This window comes from Trichosurus vulpecula, chromosome 4 (genome assembly GCF_011100635.1).
Source record: "Trichosurus vulpecula isolate mTriVul1 chromosome 4, mTriVul1.pri, whole genome shotgun sequence".
In the NCBI taxonomy this organism is placed as follows: domain Eukaryota; kingdom Metazoa; phylum Chordata; class Mammalia; order Diprotodontia; family Phalangeridae; genus Trichosurus; species Trichosurus vulpecula.
The window spans coordinates 394,819,448-394,836,343 of record NC_050576.1 but is presented as its reverse complement, the minus strand read 5'-3'; the positions used below and the strand labels follow the sequence as shown (position 1 = coordinate 394,836,343).

General features: G+C 38.5%; 1 protein-coding gene across 1 annotated transcript in view; it reads left to right on the top strand.

Moving 5' to 3' along the window:
• The window catches only part of CCDC138 (coiled-coil domain containing 138), a 77,782-nt gene that overhangs the window by 32,526 nt on the left and 28,360 nt on the right, over positions 1 to 16,896 (top strand). The window contains exon 13 of the mRNA XM_036756318.1: positions 4,434 to 4,610. Within this exon, the coding sequence (XP_036612213.1) occupies positions 4,434 to 4,610 (177 nt within the window). The remainder of the gene's footprint in view (positions 1 to 4,433; positions 4,611 to 16,896) is intronic.

Here is a 16,896-nt window from a genome sequence, read left to right as displayed (position 1 = left end):
TCGTCTTAATCCTTACTCATTCTGTCTCACTGTTACTGCATCCTTGCTTTTATTGAATAAAAGCAGACGAAGGTGAGAAATGAACTTTTGGGGAAATTTAATTTCAAGGCTGCTCTACAACAAAGACGTACCACTGTTTATTGTGTAGAATTGCATAGCAAATTCCATGGTTTGATGGTATATCTGCATACCAGTTGTTGTTACCACTTTTTCCCCTACTCGCAAGTCACAGCACATCCGATTAAAGATTTGTAGGGGCTGACACAAGATAAGGGGCGTATGTTTTCAGTCGGAAGACCCCTGGATTAAGGTACTGGGTTCTAATTCCAGTTCTGCCACTGCCTGTGACCTGAGACAAGTATGTAACTTATGTGAGCTTCAGTTTCTTCATTTCCTCTCCCAGGTTCTTTCCAGTTCTTTTGAATAAGAAATTTTTAGAAAGCTTTAGTGTTAGAAAAATTAAGATCACAAAGCAGTTATTTAAAAAAAAGGATATTATACCCTATTGGAAAATTGATCATACCCTGAAGTATACAATCTATTTTAAATCTTATCAGAAGACTAGATGTTAATGAGAAATCATTCTTGTCAACTTAAAGAAATTCAGTAGGTGGCGCTGTGATTAAACTTTTGCTCCTACTTAGAGAAACTAGTTCATGATTTAAGTCCACTTCAGATTATTTTATCTTTTTGTTAAGTTAAAATGAAAGATATAGAGGATTCTGTTACATAACAAAACTATGTTTGATTTTACTATATTGCAAATAATTAAGAACTGCTTCAGTACTGTAGGGAGATAGTTCTCTGTTCCTTGAACCAGATTCTATAGGAAATAATTAATTAAATTAGTGTCTGCTAGGTTAAAATCTTTATTTCTGAAGATTTTTCATATCCATACTTAACACTTTATAATGATCTACAATTCTAATTCTTAATCTTCAGATTTCTGTTCAGGTGTTCTAAAATGCAACCACTATGACAAAAATAATTTAGAATAAATTGCAATATGGTGAACCTTATATTGTACAGAAGAAAAATTTCACTCACAAAAAAACTTTTCCATTATTTGGAAAGCAACTGTTTACTGGCCATTACTCTAGATGGAGAATTTTAGGAAGTTTATGCTTTGTGATATTCATAAACTTTTCTAAAATATAATGTAAAAGGTTTTGTTTAATCACCGAGTAATTATTAAGCACCAACCACTATATGCCAGGCGTTGTGCTAAGCTCTGGGGATGCAAAGACAAAAGTGAGACACTTCCTACCTTCAGGGAACTTGAATTCTAGTGCAAGAGGACACAACATCTACATATATTATTGTATATATAAGTTTATACATACTGCATACAAAATGAATACAAGGTGGTGAGGACACTGATATCTAGGGGAATCAGCCAAGGCTTCAGGTAGAAGGTGGCATTTGAATCGAGTTTTGAAGAAGAGAGTGAGGTTGAGGTAAGAAACGAAGGATAGCTAGTAATCCAAAGGCATGAAGATGGGGATGGAGGGAAAGTGTGTGGGATTCAGCAGGATGGCTGGAGTGCAGAGTGTATGGAGAAGGAGTAATGTGTAAGATGACAGAAAAGGTAGGAATGGTCGTGTAGAGATTAAAATGTAAGTGAGGAATTTGTAAGGGGACATTAGAGTTGGTTGAGTAAATTAGGGGCATGATCAGACTGTGCTTTAGGTAAATCACTTTGGTTGCTCTGTGGAGTGCGGACTGGAGTAGGCCGAAGCCCAAGGCAGAGGCAGCAAACAGGAGGCTTTTGTAGTAGTCATGGTGAGCGTGGGTGATGAGGGTCTGAATGAGGTAGTAGTGTGGCTGATGTTGGAATTTAATAAATGTTGAATTGTTAAACTAATAACAACAGCTTAAATAATTCTTTTGTGATGTAAATGACACATTAGATATTTTATTAAGTTTATCACCAGAGAGACAACTCTGAAACTGCACATTTCAGGGAAGGTACTAGTCAGTATTGAAAGAGAAAGTTCTTTCTAGGAGTTCCATACACTGATGAAATTGCTGGTCTGGTTAAAAAAAAATCGCTATTGTAGCATTAGTCTTATTAAAAATCTTGTTGCCATTTTCAGTGGCAGAGTTATGCTTCATAGTTTGTGAGAAAAAGTAGGTATCAGCATATTAGAGAGAGTATTTTCCTGGAATTTACATGCTTATATCTTTATATCCTTAGCCTGATTTTGCTTTTCCTTTCTGAGGTCAGTTGGCATATGAGGCATCCATATGATAAGGATTAAATATCATTAAACTTGACCTTTTGATTGGCATGTGAAATTTCTTAGGGTTACTAGGCAGTGAAGGAAAACTAAAGTTTTGAATTTTTTAGATTAAGAAATACCAATTTAAAGCCAATATATAGAGTTACTTTTTGTAACATTAAAAACTCAGTCAAGAAGTATTTATCTCAGTTCTGAGGGATACAAAAATAAATTAAATACTCCTTGCTTTTATGGGTCTTACATTCCATTAGGGTAGACAGCATGTGCATATACAAAGTAAGTATAAAGGAATAGTTAGGGGGAAGCACTAGGACAGGCCTGTACGACCTGTGGCCCATGGGCTGCTTACAGCCGTGGGTTGCTTGCCACATGCCACAAGTTTCCTCTACATACAAAGGATATTTTCCTCTACATGTTGATTGGCTGCCTGAAATCCTTTGGCATGCTGCAGGTGTCCTTCAGACAACAGGTTGTGCAGGCTTGCACTAGGCTATGGAAGTATTAGGAACGTCCTCGTGGATAGGAGGGTGCAGGTTGAGTTGAACATGGAGGAAACTAGGGATTCTAAGAACTAAGGTACATTCCAGAGCCTAGGTCTGGAGACAGGAGACAGAGTTTTGCATGTGTGTGAAGAATAGCTAGAAGGCTAGCCAGGTAGTTTAGCTGGATTGTCAAAGTATTGAAGGCTGTGGTATTTAAAAAGATGAGAAAAGATAAGCTCAGGCCAGGTTTGTAAAGAGTTGTAAATGCTAAGCACAGAAGCAGTTTTGGAAGCTAGAATTTGTTGTTCTTCTTCAGTTTCAGTTGTGTCCGACTCTTTATGATCCCATTTGGGGTTTTCTCGGCAGAGATCCTGGAGTGGTTTGCCCTTTTCCTCTCCAGCTCACTTTACAGGTGAGGAAACTGAGGCAGATGGGGTTAAGTGACTTGCCCAGGGTCATACTTCTAGTAAATCAGGCCTGCCCAACCTGCGGCTCTTCTGCCACTTCCAGGCGCTTGCCTGGCGTGTAGCAAGTGGCCCAGTGGCCATAGGTCGTACAGGCCTGTCATAAGTGTTTAAGGCCAAATTTGAACTCAGGAAGATGAGTCTTCCTACCTTCAGGCCTGGCACTCTATCCACTTCACCATCTAGCTGCCACCCTTGCATTTTTATAAATAGTAAGTTTATTTTTTGAAGTACGTAGTACCCTTAAGACGTAATGAAAAAGTGCATTATTGATGGTGACTGGTGACGTTTAGCCTATGAAAGAGGAGATTTGGAAAGGATGTGCTTAGCTAGCTATCTTTAAGTGTCTGAAGGATATCACGTGAAAAGGGATTCACACTTGTTCTGGCCCCAGAGGGCAGGACTAGGAGCAGTGGTTGAAAGGTAGAAATGGGAAGATTTGGGCTTGATGAATGGAAAAAAGGTCCTAGCAATTAGAACTAACCAAAACTGTGGTGAGCTGTAGGTTCCCTCTCATTGGAGGTCTTGAAGCAGCAGTTAAATGAATGAATACTCATTGACTAGTTCTTTTAACTTCTTTGGGTGGGTAATTTTTATTTAAAAGAGAAATGGTTTTGTTTTCTGTCTCTTTCCAGTCTCTTCAGTTTCAATGTTGAAATGTGATATTTTATGGTCATAGTTATAAGTAAAAACTGTAAATATATTATTGTAAATTTAAAAGCTTTAAAATTATAGGTATAATATTAGCCTAATTCATCTTACATTTATCCATTCAATTCATATTTAACAGCCCACTCTGTCAGGCACTGCTAGGTACTGGTGATACAAAGATAAGAATAAAACATTTCCTCCCCTCTAGGAACTTGGACTTTACTTCGAGGTGGGGGCAGTGGAGACTGTACACAGATTAAGTTAATACAAAACATATACAAAGTAATTTTTTTTTTTGTGGGGAAAAGAAAACACTGAAAACTGGGGCAATCCAAAAAGGCCCTGGTAAAAGATGTGGCACTTTGAGCTTTGAGGGAAATAAGGGATTCTAATTTTTTCCTTTCTCAATTTGAATTCCTGCAAATTGGGGGTGGGGGAGAACTAAATTTAGTTTTGTAACAAGTCTTTTCTCAAGTCTTTCATTTTTGTTTCTTTTGAAGATGTTAGTGACAGTTTTAGTTTTCTTCTGTCTGATTAAATGATTACAGTAGTGATTATGAAAATTGTTGATTTCATATTTTAATGTGTTTTAGTTGATTACCTGGCTCAGGCATTTGATTCTCTTTGCTTGGACTTGAAGATAGATGAAGGAAAAGCCTTGTTTTTGGAGTATCAAGCTGTGCCAGTTATACTGAATCATCTAAAAATAACCAATAAAGGACTGCTCTCCAATGTCATGGATAGCTTACTTCAAATGACAGTGGAATCTCGTAAGTTTCTAAATTACATATCCTTAGAAAAAAGTAAAAATGATGTTTTTCTTTTGCTTTAAGAGGTTACCTCTGGAACACAGGGACACTAGTTCATTTCAATACAATGTGAATTTATTTTTTAACATTTTAAAAGTAAATTTTTTTCATTTCCAAGTTAATATTAGTTGAAAAGAAAATAATAGAATCAGCATGCAATCTGAATTGAACAAGAAATAAGAGATTATAATTGATTGTATGTGTTTGTAATTTCTGTTATTTATTGATTACTAACTTAGCCCCAAGTGATACCCATTTTCTTTAACATAGTTGTATCTGGATTGTCCGTACCTCCTGCTCCTTTTTTGACCTTGTTGCATAATTACATATTGTTTACCAAAAAGTTTGGACCAATTCTCTGTTTTGCATGCCTGCTTTTTTTTTCACAGCTCAACCAGCATTAGATTTTGTCATCTTTATTTGCTAATTTCAACTGTCTACTATGTGTAAAGAACTGTGTTCGGTGGGATAGATGGAAAGATAAAAATAAAATAGTCTCTGCCTTAAAAGAGTTTACATTCTACTGGGGGCTATACAACACATATGCAAATGAGTAAATGTGAAGTCATTTTAGGAAAGACAGAGTACCAACAATTAGGAAGATAAGGAACGCTAGAGGAATTCACACTTGAGCTGAGATCCTTGAGGGAAGGTAAAGATTCTGAGAGGTGGAAGTGAGCCCCTATCCAGGCTGAAGGGGGCTGATACTTCCTCAAAGACAAACAATGGAATGTCCAGTTTAGAGGATTTCTACATTCAGAGGATCCTCTGTTTGGGTTGGAACAGAGCTGCTGAATGGAGCTAGAGGAAAAAAAAAATCACTAAACCATGCTGACTAGGTCCACTACGAATTTATGTTACATAATCTCAACTAGACTGTAGCTGAAGCAAGGCAATCCTTTTATGCATCCCTAATCAAATCTGTATCCTACTTACCACAGCAAGTATTCCAAACCTCCTTATGCCTACCATGGCACACACTCCTCCTCATTCTTTGCTAAAGACCTTGCCTCATACTTCATCAGAAAAATTGAAACCTTTTACCTCCTCATGTCACATCACTCAAATGTCTTCCTCTGCTATCTCCTCCTTTGCCCATCTCACATGAAGAGATGGCCTTTCTTGCCTCCACATGCATCCATGATCCCATTCTGTCCCATCTTCTCCAGCAGAGTTCCTCCTCTATCATTCCCACTTTCTCAGTAATCATCTTTCTCTCTCTTAACTACCAATTGCTTCTCTGCTGCCTACAAAAATTCCTATGTCTCTGCCGTCCTTAAAAAATGTTTACCGGACTGGATCATCCCGTCTAGCTGTAGTCCTGTATCTCTCCTGTTAATGGAAAGGTCAAAGATGAGTCTGAGGTTGTGAAAAAACTAAAAGTATGGTGATTATTTTCAGTGGAAAAAGAGGAAGGTTTATAGAGAAGGATGGTGATCTAGATGTTTTGGACATCTTCACTTTGAAATACTGAAAGGATGTCTGGTGAAGATGATGACCATTGATTAGGCAGTACTGGAGTTTGGAAGAGATAGTAGGGCTGGATGTGTTGATTTTTTAATTGGAGTAGGGACAATAATTTAGCCCATTAGGAGATGATGAGATCAGCAAGGAAGAGCATATGGAAAAAGGAGGCTTTAGATGGAGCCTAAATATACTGTGTTAGGAATTCAAAAGTAGAAAAGAGTAACCAGGAAGAGAAGCAGTCATCAACATCCAAAGCTTCAGAGTTGTCAAGGTAAGACATCTCTAAGACGTAGAAGACTGAATAAGAGCCATTGGATTTAGCACTCAAGAGATCAGTTTTAACCTTTGATAGTGTTATTTTAGTTTCGTAGAAGGGCCAGAAACCGTATTGCAAGGGTTTGGGAAGTGATTGTTTGCTGAGCAAATGGAAACAGTGAATATAGACCACTCTAGGTTAGCAGTGAAAGCTGAAGGATATATATTTACTTATTTTTAGTTTTTAGCATTCAGTTCCACAAGCTTTTGAGTTTTAAATTTTCTCTGCCTCCCTCCCCTCCCCATCTCCAAACCAGCATGCAGTCTGGTATCGGATCTACATATACATTCATATTAAACATATTTTCACATTAGTCATGTTGTAAAAAAGAATTAGAACTAATGGGATGAACCATGAGAAAGAAGAAACAAAACAAAACAAAAAAAAAAGGAGAGAGCAAATAGTATGTTTCTGTCTGCATTCAGACTCTGTAGTTCTTTCTCTGGATGTGGATAGTATTTTCCATCATGAGCCTTTTGGAGTTGCCTTAGAACCTTGCATTGCTGAGTAGAGCCAAGTCTATCAAAGCTAGTCATTGCACAGTGTGGCTATAACTGTACAATGTTCTGGTTCTGCTCACCTGACTCGGCATCCGTTCATATAAATCTTTCCAGGTTTTTCTGAAGTCTGCTCATCATTTCTTATAGCACAATAGTATTCCATTACATTTATATACCACAACTTGTTCAGTCATTCCCCAACTGATAGGCATTCCCTCAATTTCCAATTCTTTGCCATCACAAAAAGAGCTGCAATAAATATTTTTGTACACGTGGGTCCTTTTCCCGTGTGTAAGATCTCTTTGGAATACAGACCTAGAAGTGATATTGCTGGGTCATTTTATAGCCCTTTTGGCATAGTTCCAAATTGCTCTTCAGAATGGTTGGATCAGTTCACAACTCCACCGCCATTACATTAGTGTTCCAATTTTCCCACATCTTCTCCAGCATTTATCATTTTCCTGTTTTGTCATATTAACCAATCTCATAGGTGTAATGTGGTACCTCAGAGTTGTTTTGATTTGCATTTCCCTAATAAATAGTGATTTAGGGCATTTTTTCATATGACTAGATAGCTTTAATTTCTTCATCTGAAAACTGCCTGTTCATATCCTTTGACCAGTTCTCAATTGGGGAATGACTTGCATTCCTATAAATTTGGCTCAGTTCCCTCTATGTTTTAGATATGAAGCCTTTATCAGAGACACTGGTTGTAAAGATTCTTTCCCAATTTTCTGCTTGCCTCCTAATCTTTGTTGCATTGGCTTTGTTTGTAAAAAAAACTTTTCAATTTAACATAATCAAAATTATCGATTTTGTATTTTGTAACGCTCTCTATCTCTTGTTAGGTCATGAATTCTTCCCTTCTCTATAAATCTGACAGGTAAACTATTCCTTGCTCTCCCAATTTGCTTATAGTATCAGTCTTTATTCCTAAATTATGAACCCATTTGGACTTTATTTTGGTATACAGTATAAGATACTGGTCTATGCCCAGTTTCTGCCATACTGTTTTCCAATTTTCCCAGCAGTTTTTGTGAAATAGGGAATTAATTTTTTTAAATTTTATATTTTGTTATTTATTTAATATTTTTAGTTTTTAGCATTGATTTTCACAAGAGTTCGAATTACAAATTTTCTCCCCATTTTTACCCTCCCCTCCACTCCAAGATAGCATATATTCTGATTGCCCCATTCCCTAGTCAGCCCTCCCTTCTGTCACCCCACTCCCCCCTCCCCATCCCCATCCCCTTTTCCCTTTCTTGGAGGGCAAGATAGATTTCTATGCCTCATTACCTGTATATCTTATTTCCCAGTTGCATGCAATAACAACTTTTTTTGAACGTCTGGCTTTAAAACTTGAGTTCCAAATTCTCTCCCCTCTTCCCTCCCCACCCACCCTACCTAAGAAGGCAAGCAATTCAGCATGTGTATCATTGTGCAAAACCCTTCTACTATAGTCACATTGTGAAAGACTAACTACATTTTGCTCCCTCCTGTTCTGTCCACCTTAATTCAATTTTCTCCCTTGACCCTGTCCCTTTTCAAAAGTGTTTGCTTTTGATTACCCCCTCCCTCTATCAGCCCTCTCTTCTATCGTCCCCTCTTTTTTATCTCCTTCGCCCTTCTTTCCTTTGGGGTAAGATACCCAGTTGAGTGTGTATGTTATTGCCTCCTCAAGTTGAATCTGATGAGAGGAAGATTCACTCATTCCTCCTAACTTGCCCCCTCTTCCCTTCCAGTGAACTGCTTTTTTCTTGCCCCTTTTATGTGACATAATTTACCCCATTCTATCTCTCCCTTTCTCCCTCAACATATTCCTCTCTCATCCCTTAATTTGAATTTATCTTTTTAGATATCATCCATTCATAGTCAACTCACCTTGTGCCCTCTGTCTGTCTGTCTATCTATCTATCTATCTATCTATCTATATATATATATATATATATATGTATGTATATTCCCTTCAGCTACCCTAATACTGAGGTCTCATGAATTATACACATCGTCTTTCCATGTAGGAATGTAAACAAAACAGTTCAACTTTATTAAATCCCTTATGATTTCTCTTTCTTGTTTACCTTTTCATGCTTCTCTTGATTCTTGCGTTTGAAAGTCAGATTTTCTATTCAGCTCTGGTCTTTTCACTGAGAAAGCTTGAAAGTCCTCTATTTTATTGAAAGTCCATATTTTGCCTTGGAGCATGATACTCAGTTTTGCTGGGTAGGTGATTCTTGGTTTTAATCCTAGCTCCATTGACCTCCAGAATATCATATTCCAAGCCCTTCCATCCCTTAATGTAGAAGCTGCTAGATCTTGTGTTATCCTGATTATGTTTCCACAATACTCAAATTGTTTCTTTCTGCCTGCTTGTGGTATTTTCTCCTTGATCTGGGAGCTCTGGAATTTGGCCAATTCCTAGTAGTTTTCTTTTTGGGATCTTTTTGAGGAGGCGATCTGTGGATTCTTTCAGTTTCTGTTTTATACTCTCATTCTAGAGTACAAGGGCAGTTCTCCTTGATAATTTCTTGAAAGATGATGTCTAGGCTCTGCGAACTCCTTTCACTCTGCCCCAGCAGTTTTTCCCACTAACCTGCTCTGTTGTCTTTGGCGTTTGTGGGTTGAGAAGTCTGGTAACTGCCACAGCTCCATGATTCAGGGCCCTACCACCTGTTCTGCCTGACTCCCGATCTGGTTGGTCCTGTCATGGCCCACGCTGCGCTCTGCTCTGCTCCAGTCCCAGCTCCGAGCAATAGACCCTTCCCAGTGACCATCCAAGCTGTCCTGGGCTGGAGTCCTGCTTCCCTCTGCTATTTCGTGTGCTCTGCAGCTCTAAAATTTGTTCAGAGCCATTTTATAGGTGTTTGGAGGGACCTGGGGGGGGGGCTTAAGCAAGTCCCTGCTTTCCAGCTGCCATCTTGGCTCTGCCCCCCAAAATAGTGAATTCTTAACCCAGAAGCTGGATTTTTTGGGTTTATCAAAGAGTAGATTGTTATAGTTGTTGGCTATTGCATCTTGTGTATCTAACCTATTTCACTGATCCACCACTCTGTTTTTTAGCCAGTACCAAATAGTTTTGATGACTGCTGCTTTATAATACAGTTTAAAATCTGGTATGGCTAGGCCACCATCCCTAGCATTTCTTTTCATTAATTCTCTTGATATTTTGGACCTTTTGGTCTTCCAAATGAATTTTGTTATTATTTTGTCCGGCTCTGTAAAATAATGTTTTGGTAGCTTTGTTGGTATGGTACTGAATAACTAAATTAATTGAGGTAAAATTGTCATTTTTATTATATTAGCTCTGCCTAACCACGAGCCACTGATATTTTTCTATTTATTTAGATCTGACTTTGTGTGAAAAATGTTTTGTAATTTTGTTCATATAGGTCCTGGGTTTGTCTTGGAAGGTTGACTCCCAAATATTTTATAGTGTCCACAGTAACTTTAAATGGAATTTCTCTTTCTATCTCTTGCCGTTGGGCTTTGTTAGTAACATATAGGAATGCCGAGGATTTATGTGGGTTTATTTTATATCCTGCAACTTTGCTGAAGTTTTTTATTATTTCAGGTAGTTTTTTACTTGATTCTCTAGGATTCTCTAAGTAAATCATCCTCTCGTCTGCAAAGAGTGATAACTTAGGTTCTTCTTTACCTATTCTAATTCATTCAATTTCTTTTTCTTATTGCTAAGGTTAACATTTCTAGTACTATGTTGAATAAAAGTGGTGATAATGGACATCCTTGTTTCACCCCTGATTTTATTGGAAATGCTTCTAGTTTATACTCATTACATAGAATACTTGCTGATGGTTTTAAGTAGATGCTACTTATCATTTTAAGGAAGACTCCATTTATTCCTGTGCTTTCTAGTGTTTTTCATAGTAATGGGTGTTGTCAAAGCTTTTTCTGCATCTTTTGAGATAATCATATGATTTCTGTTAGTTTTGTTGTTGATATGATCAATTTTGCTGATAGTTTTCCTAATTTTGAACCAGCCTTGCATTTCTGGTATAAATCCTACCTGGTCATAGTATATTATTCTCATAATAAGTTGCTGTAATCTTTTTGCTAATATTTTCTTTAAAATTTTTTTGCATCTATATTTGTTAGGGAAATTGGTCTATAGTTTTTTTTCTCTGTTTTGACTCTTCCCGATTAGGTATCAGTACCATATTTGTGTATCATAAAAAGAATTTGGTAGGACTCCTTCTTCACCTATTTTCCCAAATAGTCTATATAGCATTGGAATTAATTGTTCTTTAAGTGTTTGATAGAATTCACTTGTAAATCCATCTGGCCCTGGAGATTTTTTTCCTAGAGAGTTTATTGATGGCTTGTTCAATTTCTTTTTCTGAGGTGTGGTTATTTAAGTATTTTACTTCCTCTTCTGTTAATTTGGGCAATTTATATTTTTATAAATATTCATCTGTTTCACTAAGATTGTCACATTTATTGTCATATAGTTGGACAAAATAGTTCTTAATTATTTTGTTTTAATGCCCTCTTCATTGATGGTGAATTGACCCTTTTCATTTTTGATACTGGTAATTTGGTTTTCTTCTTTCTTTTTTTAAATCAAATTAACCAGTGCTTTATCCACTTTATGTTATTTTTTTTTAATAAAACCGGCTGTTAGTTTTATTTATTAGTTCACTAGTTTTCTTAATTTCAATTTTATTAATCTCTCCTTTGCTTTTCAGTATTTCTAATTTGGCATTTAATTGGGGGTTTTCGATTTGTTCTTTTTCTACCTTTTTTAGTTGTGTGCCCAATATATTGCTCTCCTCTTTCTCTATTTCATTCATGTAAGCATTTAGAGATATAAAACTTCCCCAAAGAACTGCTTTCACGACATCCAATAATTTTAGTATGTTGTCTCATTGTAATTCTCTTGGATGAAGTTATTGATTGTTCCTATGATTTGTTGTTTGATCCACTCATTCATTAGGATAAGATTATTTAGTTTCCAATTAATTTAGTCTTTTTTTCCATGGCCCTTTATTACATATAATTTTTATTGCATCATGATCTGAAAAGGAAGCATTTAAAATTTCTGCTTTTCTGCATTGGATTGTGAGGTTTTTATGCACTAGTACATGGGCAACTTTTGTGTAGGTGTCATGTACCACTGAGAAAAAAGTATATTCCTTTCTATCCCCATTCAGTTTTCTCCAGAGGTCTGTGATATCTAACTTTTCTAAAATACCGTCTTAACTTCTTTCTTGTTTATTGTGTGGTTAGATTTATCTAGTTCAGAAAGAGGAAGGTTGAGGTCCCTATTAGTATAGTTTTGCTTTCTATTTCTTCCTGTAACTCCCTTAACTTCTCCTCTAAGAATTTGGATGCTATACCACTTGGTGCATATCTGTTTAGTAATGATATTACTTCATTGTTTATGGCGCCTTTTAGAAGGATATAGTTTCCTTTCTGATCTCTTTTAATTAGATCTATTTTTGCTGCTGCTTTGTCTTAGATCAGGATTGCTACCCCTGCCTTTTTTACTTCAGCTGAAACATAATATATTCTGCTTGAGCCTTTTACCTTTACACTGTGTGTGTCCCTCTGTTTCAAATGTATTTCTTATAAACAGCATATTGTAGGATTATGGTTTTTAATCCATTCTGTTATCTGCTTCCATTTTATGGGAGAGTTCATCCCATTCACATTCAGATTTATGATTACTATCTGTATCTTCCTCTCCATCCTATCCCCCCATTTATGCTTTTATTTTTCCCTTCTCCCTTCCTGTTTCAAAAGAGTTTTGCTTTTGACCATGGCCTCCCTCCATCTTCCCTCCCTTCTATCAGCTCCCCTCCCTCCCTTTTCTTTCCCCTCCTACTGCCTGTAGGGCAAGTTAGATTTCTGTACTTAGCTGAGTATGTTGTTGTATCAGTAAGGCAATATTCATGACCTTGAGGATGACCAGGAATATGCCTGTATGGTTCTGAATCACAAAGTATGAAAAACTCTCTAGCTATAAGGCAGAGAGAGTAGAACATTTATTTAGACACCAGAATATCAAATCCCAAGACTAGTAACTCCAGTTTGATATAGCAGTAATTATATTCCAAAACCTGTAAGCTCACCTCAGTGTAGCAACAAGGAAATTATAACACAGTATTAGAGCAAGGAACCAAGTCATTCTATTACCTTCCCCCCGCCTTCCCGTAAACAGTCACCATGAATCCTGTCTGTTTGCCTGTGTCCTCTCCTGCCTCAGTTCTTAGAGTTCTTGCAGTTCTCAGAGTCCTTGCAGTCTCCTGGATTCTCTGGATTCTCAGTTTTCCAATCTCTTGATGCTGTGGATTCTCAGCTCTTTGATCTCTGCAACTCTCTAGTCTGCACTCTCCGCTCTGCAGTCTCTCTCAACTCTAGCTCTCTCAATGTTTGATCTTCAACACTCTCTTGATGTCTGCTGCCTCAATGTCTTCTTGATGTCTTCTTCTCAATTCTGCTTCTCTGACACTCTGGGCTCTCTTTATATACCATCCTAGATGACATCTGATTGGCTAGAACTCAGGTCTCTGATTGGCTGAATTCATACACATCTGATTGGCTAGAACTCAGTGCACCTACAATTGTCTCTGGTCTTAGCACCTCTCCTTAGGCCCCTGGGGGCTCACGCCTAGTTAGTGAAAGGGTATGGGCCTGGGGCTTCCTACCTAGTTAGTAAAGGGTGTAAGTAAAGGCCCTTACTATTAAATGGGCAGGAAAGACTTTAATCACATTAATACCACAGTTATTCCCTCCTTGAACCAGCTCTGATGAGAGCAATGGAAGAAGGAAGAAATAGAAAGCAAAACTATACTAGTGGAGAACCTCAACCTCCCCCTCTCTGAATTAGATAAATCTAACCACACAATAAACAAGAAAGAAGTTAAGGAAGTGAATGGTATTTTAGAAAAGTTAGATATGGTAGACCTCTGGAGAAAATTGAATGGTGATAGAAAGAAATATACGTTTCTTTTAGGAGATGATTGTTGAAATCTTTCAATGACTATTTCACCCTCTGGTTCTAGGACCTCAGGGACATTTTCCTTGATGATTTCTTGAAAGATGCTGTCCAGGCTCTTTTTTTTGATCATGGCTTTCAGGTACACCAGTAATTGTTAAATTATCTCTCCTGGGTCTATTTTCCAGGTTAGTTGATTTTTCCAGTGAGGTATTTTATGTTTTCTTCTATTTTTTCATTCTTTCAATTTTGTTTGACTGATAGAGTTATTAGCTTCCACTTGCTCAATTCTAATTTTTATTTCTCTTCCCAATTTTTCCTCTACTTCTCTAACTTGCTTTTCCAAATCCTTTTTGAGTTCTTCTATGGTCTGGGGCCAGTTCATGTTTTTCTTGGAGGCTTTGGTTGTAGGCTCTATGACTTTGCTGTCTTCTTTAGGCTGTATGTTTTGGTCTTCTTTGTCACCAAAGAAAGAATCCAAAGTCTGAGACTGAATCTGGGCGCGTTTTCGCGTCCTGGCCATATTCCCAACCAACTAACTTGACCCTTGAGTTTTTCAGTGGGGTATGACTGCTTGTAGATTACAGAGTTCTATGTTCTACGTTTGGGGGGGAGGTGCCAGCTCTGTCAGAGCCGCACTCCTCCTTCCCCAAGGACCCCCAGTCCAGACTGGGCTCAGATCTTCGGCAGGCTGTGCACCCCTGCTGTGATCCGCCACTTAATTCCTCCCACCAGGTGGGCCTGGAGCCGGAAGTAACAACAGCTGTAGCTGCCCCCCCTCCGCTGCCCCCGGGGCTGGAAGCCGAACCGCGAACTCCTTCCACTCCTGCAGCTTTTCCCACTAACCTTCTCCGCAGTCTTTGGTGTTTGTGGGTCGAGGGGTCTGGTAACTGCCGCAGCTCACATATTCAGGGCGCTAGGGCCCCCTCCGCCCGGCTTCTGGCCTGGATCGTCCACGCCGCTCAGGCTGGGCTCTGCTCCACTCCGTTCCCAGCTCCCAGTTCCCAGCTCCGTGTGGAATAGAGCTCACCCAGAGACCATCCGGGCTGTCCTGGGCTGGAGCCCTGCTTCCCTCTGCTGTTCTGTGGGTTCTGCCGTTCTAGAATTGGTTCAGAGCCCTTTTTTATAGGTTTTTGGAGGGACTCGGGTACGGAGCTCACTCTAGTCCGTGCTTACCAGCCGCCATCTTTCAATTCTAATTTTTAATGAATTGTTTTCTTCATTTAGGTTTTATACCTCTTTTTTTTTTTTATTTGGCCAATTCTGCTTTTTAAGGATTTGTTTTCTTCAGTGTAGTTTTTTTTTTTCCATTTTGTCAATTGTATTTTTAAAGGGATTGTTCGATTTTTCTTCTGCCTCTCTTATTTGACTTTTAAAATCCTTCTTGAGCTCTTCCAAGAAGGCTTTTTGGACTGAGACCAGTTCGTGTTCCCCTTTGAGGTTTTGGTTGGAGGTATATTGATAATGTTGTCCTGTCCTGAATTTGTGTTTTGATCTTTCCTGTCACTAAAATGCTTCTCTATAGTCATTATTTTTCTTTGTTGCTTTTTGCTCGTGTTATTTTCCTTTTTTCTATCTTTTAAATTTGATCTCTGCTTCTGGGACCCAGGGGGCACTATCCCAGACTTCTTGTGCTGGGCGCTAGGGGCCCGGTTTCTGGTTTTGCATGCTAGGGCCTCAGGTACTGACAGCTGAAGTTGGTAGTGGTCTGGTAGTTTACCTAGTGCTAAGCTGGAGCTGGTGGTGGTAGCTGGTATGTGCCTGGTGTTGGCACTTGTCTGGTCCTCTACCCTGGGGCTCAGAATCTCCCCCTGGTCCCCTTGGCTTGCTGGGTTGCCTACCATTTTGTACTGATCCCTTTCAGCCACAGCAAGAGGGACCTTTCCCATTAATCCTCCTAGCTCCTGCTGTACCCATCTTTCTGCTGGCTCTACTATTCCAGGATTTTTCCTGGGGCAGTATTCTTTGTGTTTTTTAAGGTCAGCAAAGGAGGGTGAGAGTGACTTACTGTTTAGTCCACCATCTTGGCTCCTGGAAGTTGAAATCGGTCTGGAGGACACATAAACAGTAATTTCAGGGAATAGCCTAATCAAGTAAAGAGTTATTTTAGGATAGATAAGATTTGAGCATGTTTGTATTAAGAAACCAAGTAAATAGAAGGAGATTTTAAACCAGGTGAAAAGAAGCTGGGTCCAGTTCCCAAAGCAAATGGGAGGGAATGGGATCTAGAGTTCTAGCAGAGAAGAGTAAGCTGTGGCTAGAAGATCCCTCTCTTCGTTAGGGAAGGGACTAATAAGAGAGAGAGAGCATAGATGAAGATGTAGGATTAGTTTTGAGGTGTGGAAGAAGGAAAGATAAAGGTGTAGGTCGAGGGTTAGAGATTATAATAAAAATCTGGAAAAGTTGATATAGACAGATGGCTTAAACCTCAACCACATGATAGTTGACTGAGATTCTTAGTTTAGGAGAAATCAACTACCATGAATAAGGAGGGTGGGGCATTGAGGTGTGAGAGAACTTTGGAACAGTGGCTATGTTTGTCAATCTAAGACTAATATATAGATTTCTGGTTAGCAATGAGAGTCTAGTTGATTTTAGATAATGTAAATTTGTATTATACCCAGTTAAAATAGTTTTGTGTCACAACTGCACCTTGAGAATTGAAATGGAGAAGGCAAAACAGATTCACAGTTACCCAGGGTTGAGGGTTGGCAGACCACAACCAGCAAAGCCAGTTGAATTCTTTAACTGGAGGCTTAAGACTTTGAAAGCTAGGTTTTGTTCATTAAAGGGTTATGAACAAGGAGGATTAGGGGGCTGAAGACCATGGTGAGGCAAAGAATAAATTTGGGAAGAGTAAGAAATAAAAGGAAAGGAGTTTATATAAGAGAAATTCAAATGTCACTCTCATGGAGATGCACCTGTTTTCGTGGAGTGGCTGATACAGAGTGGAGGTGGAAGCCATAAGAAATTGAGGTTGATGAAGTTGGAAATCAGGGTATCTGAAAG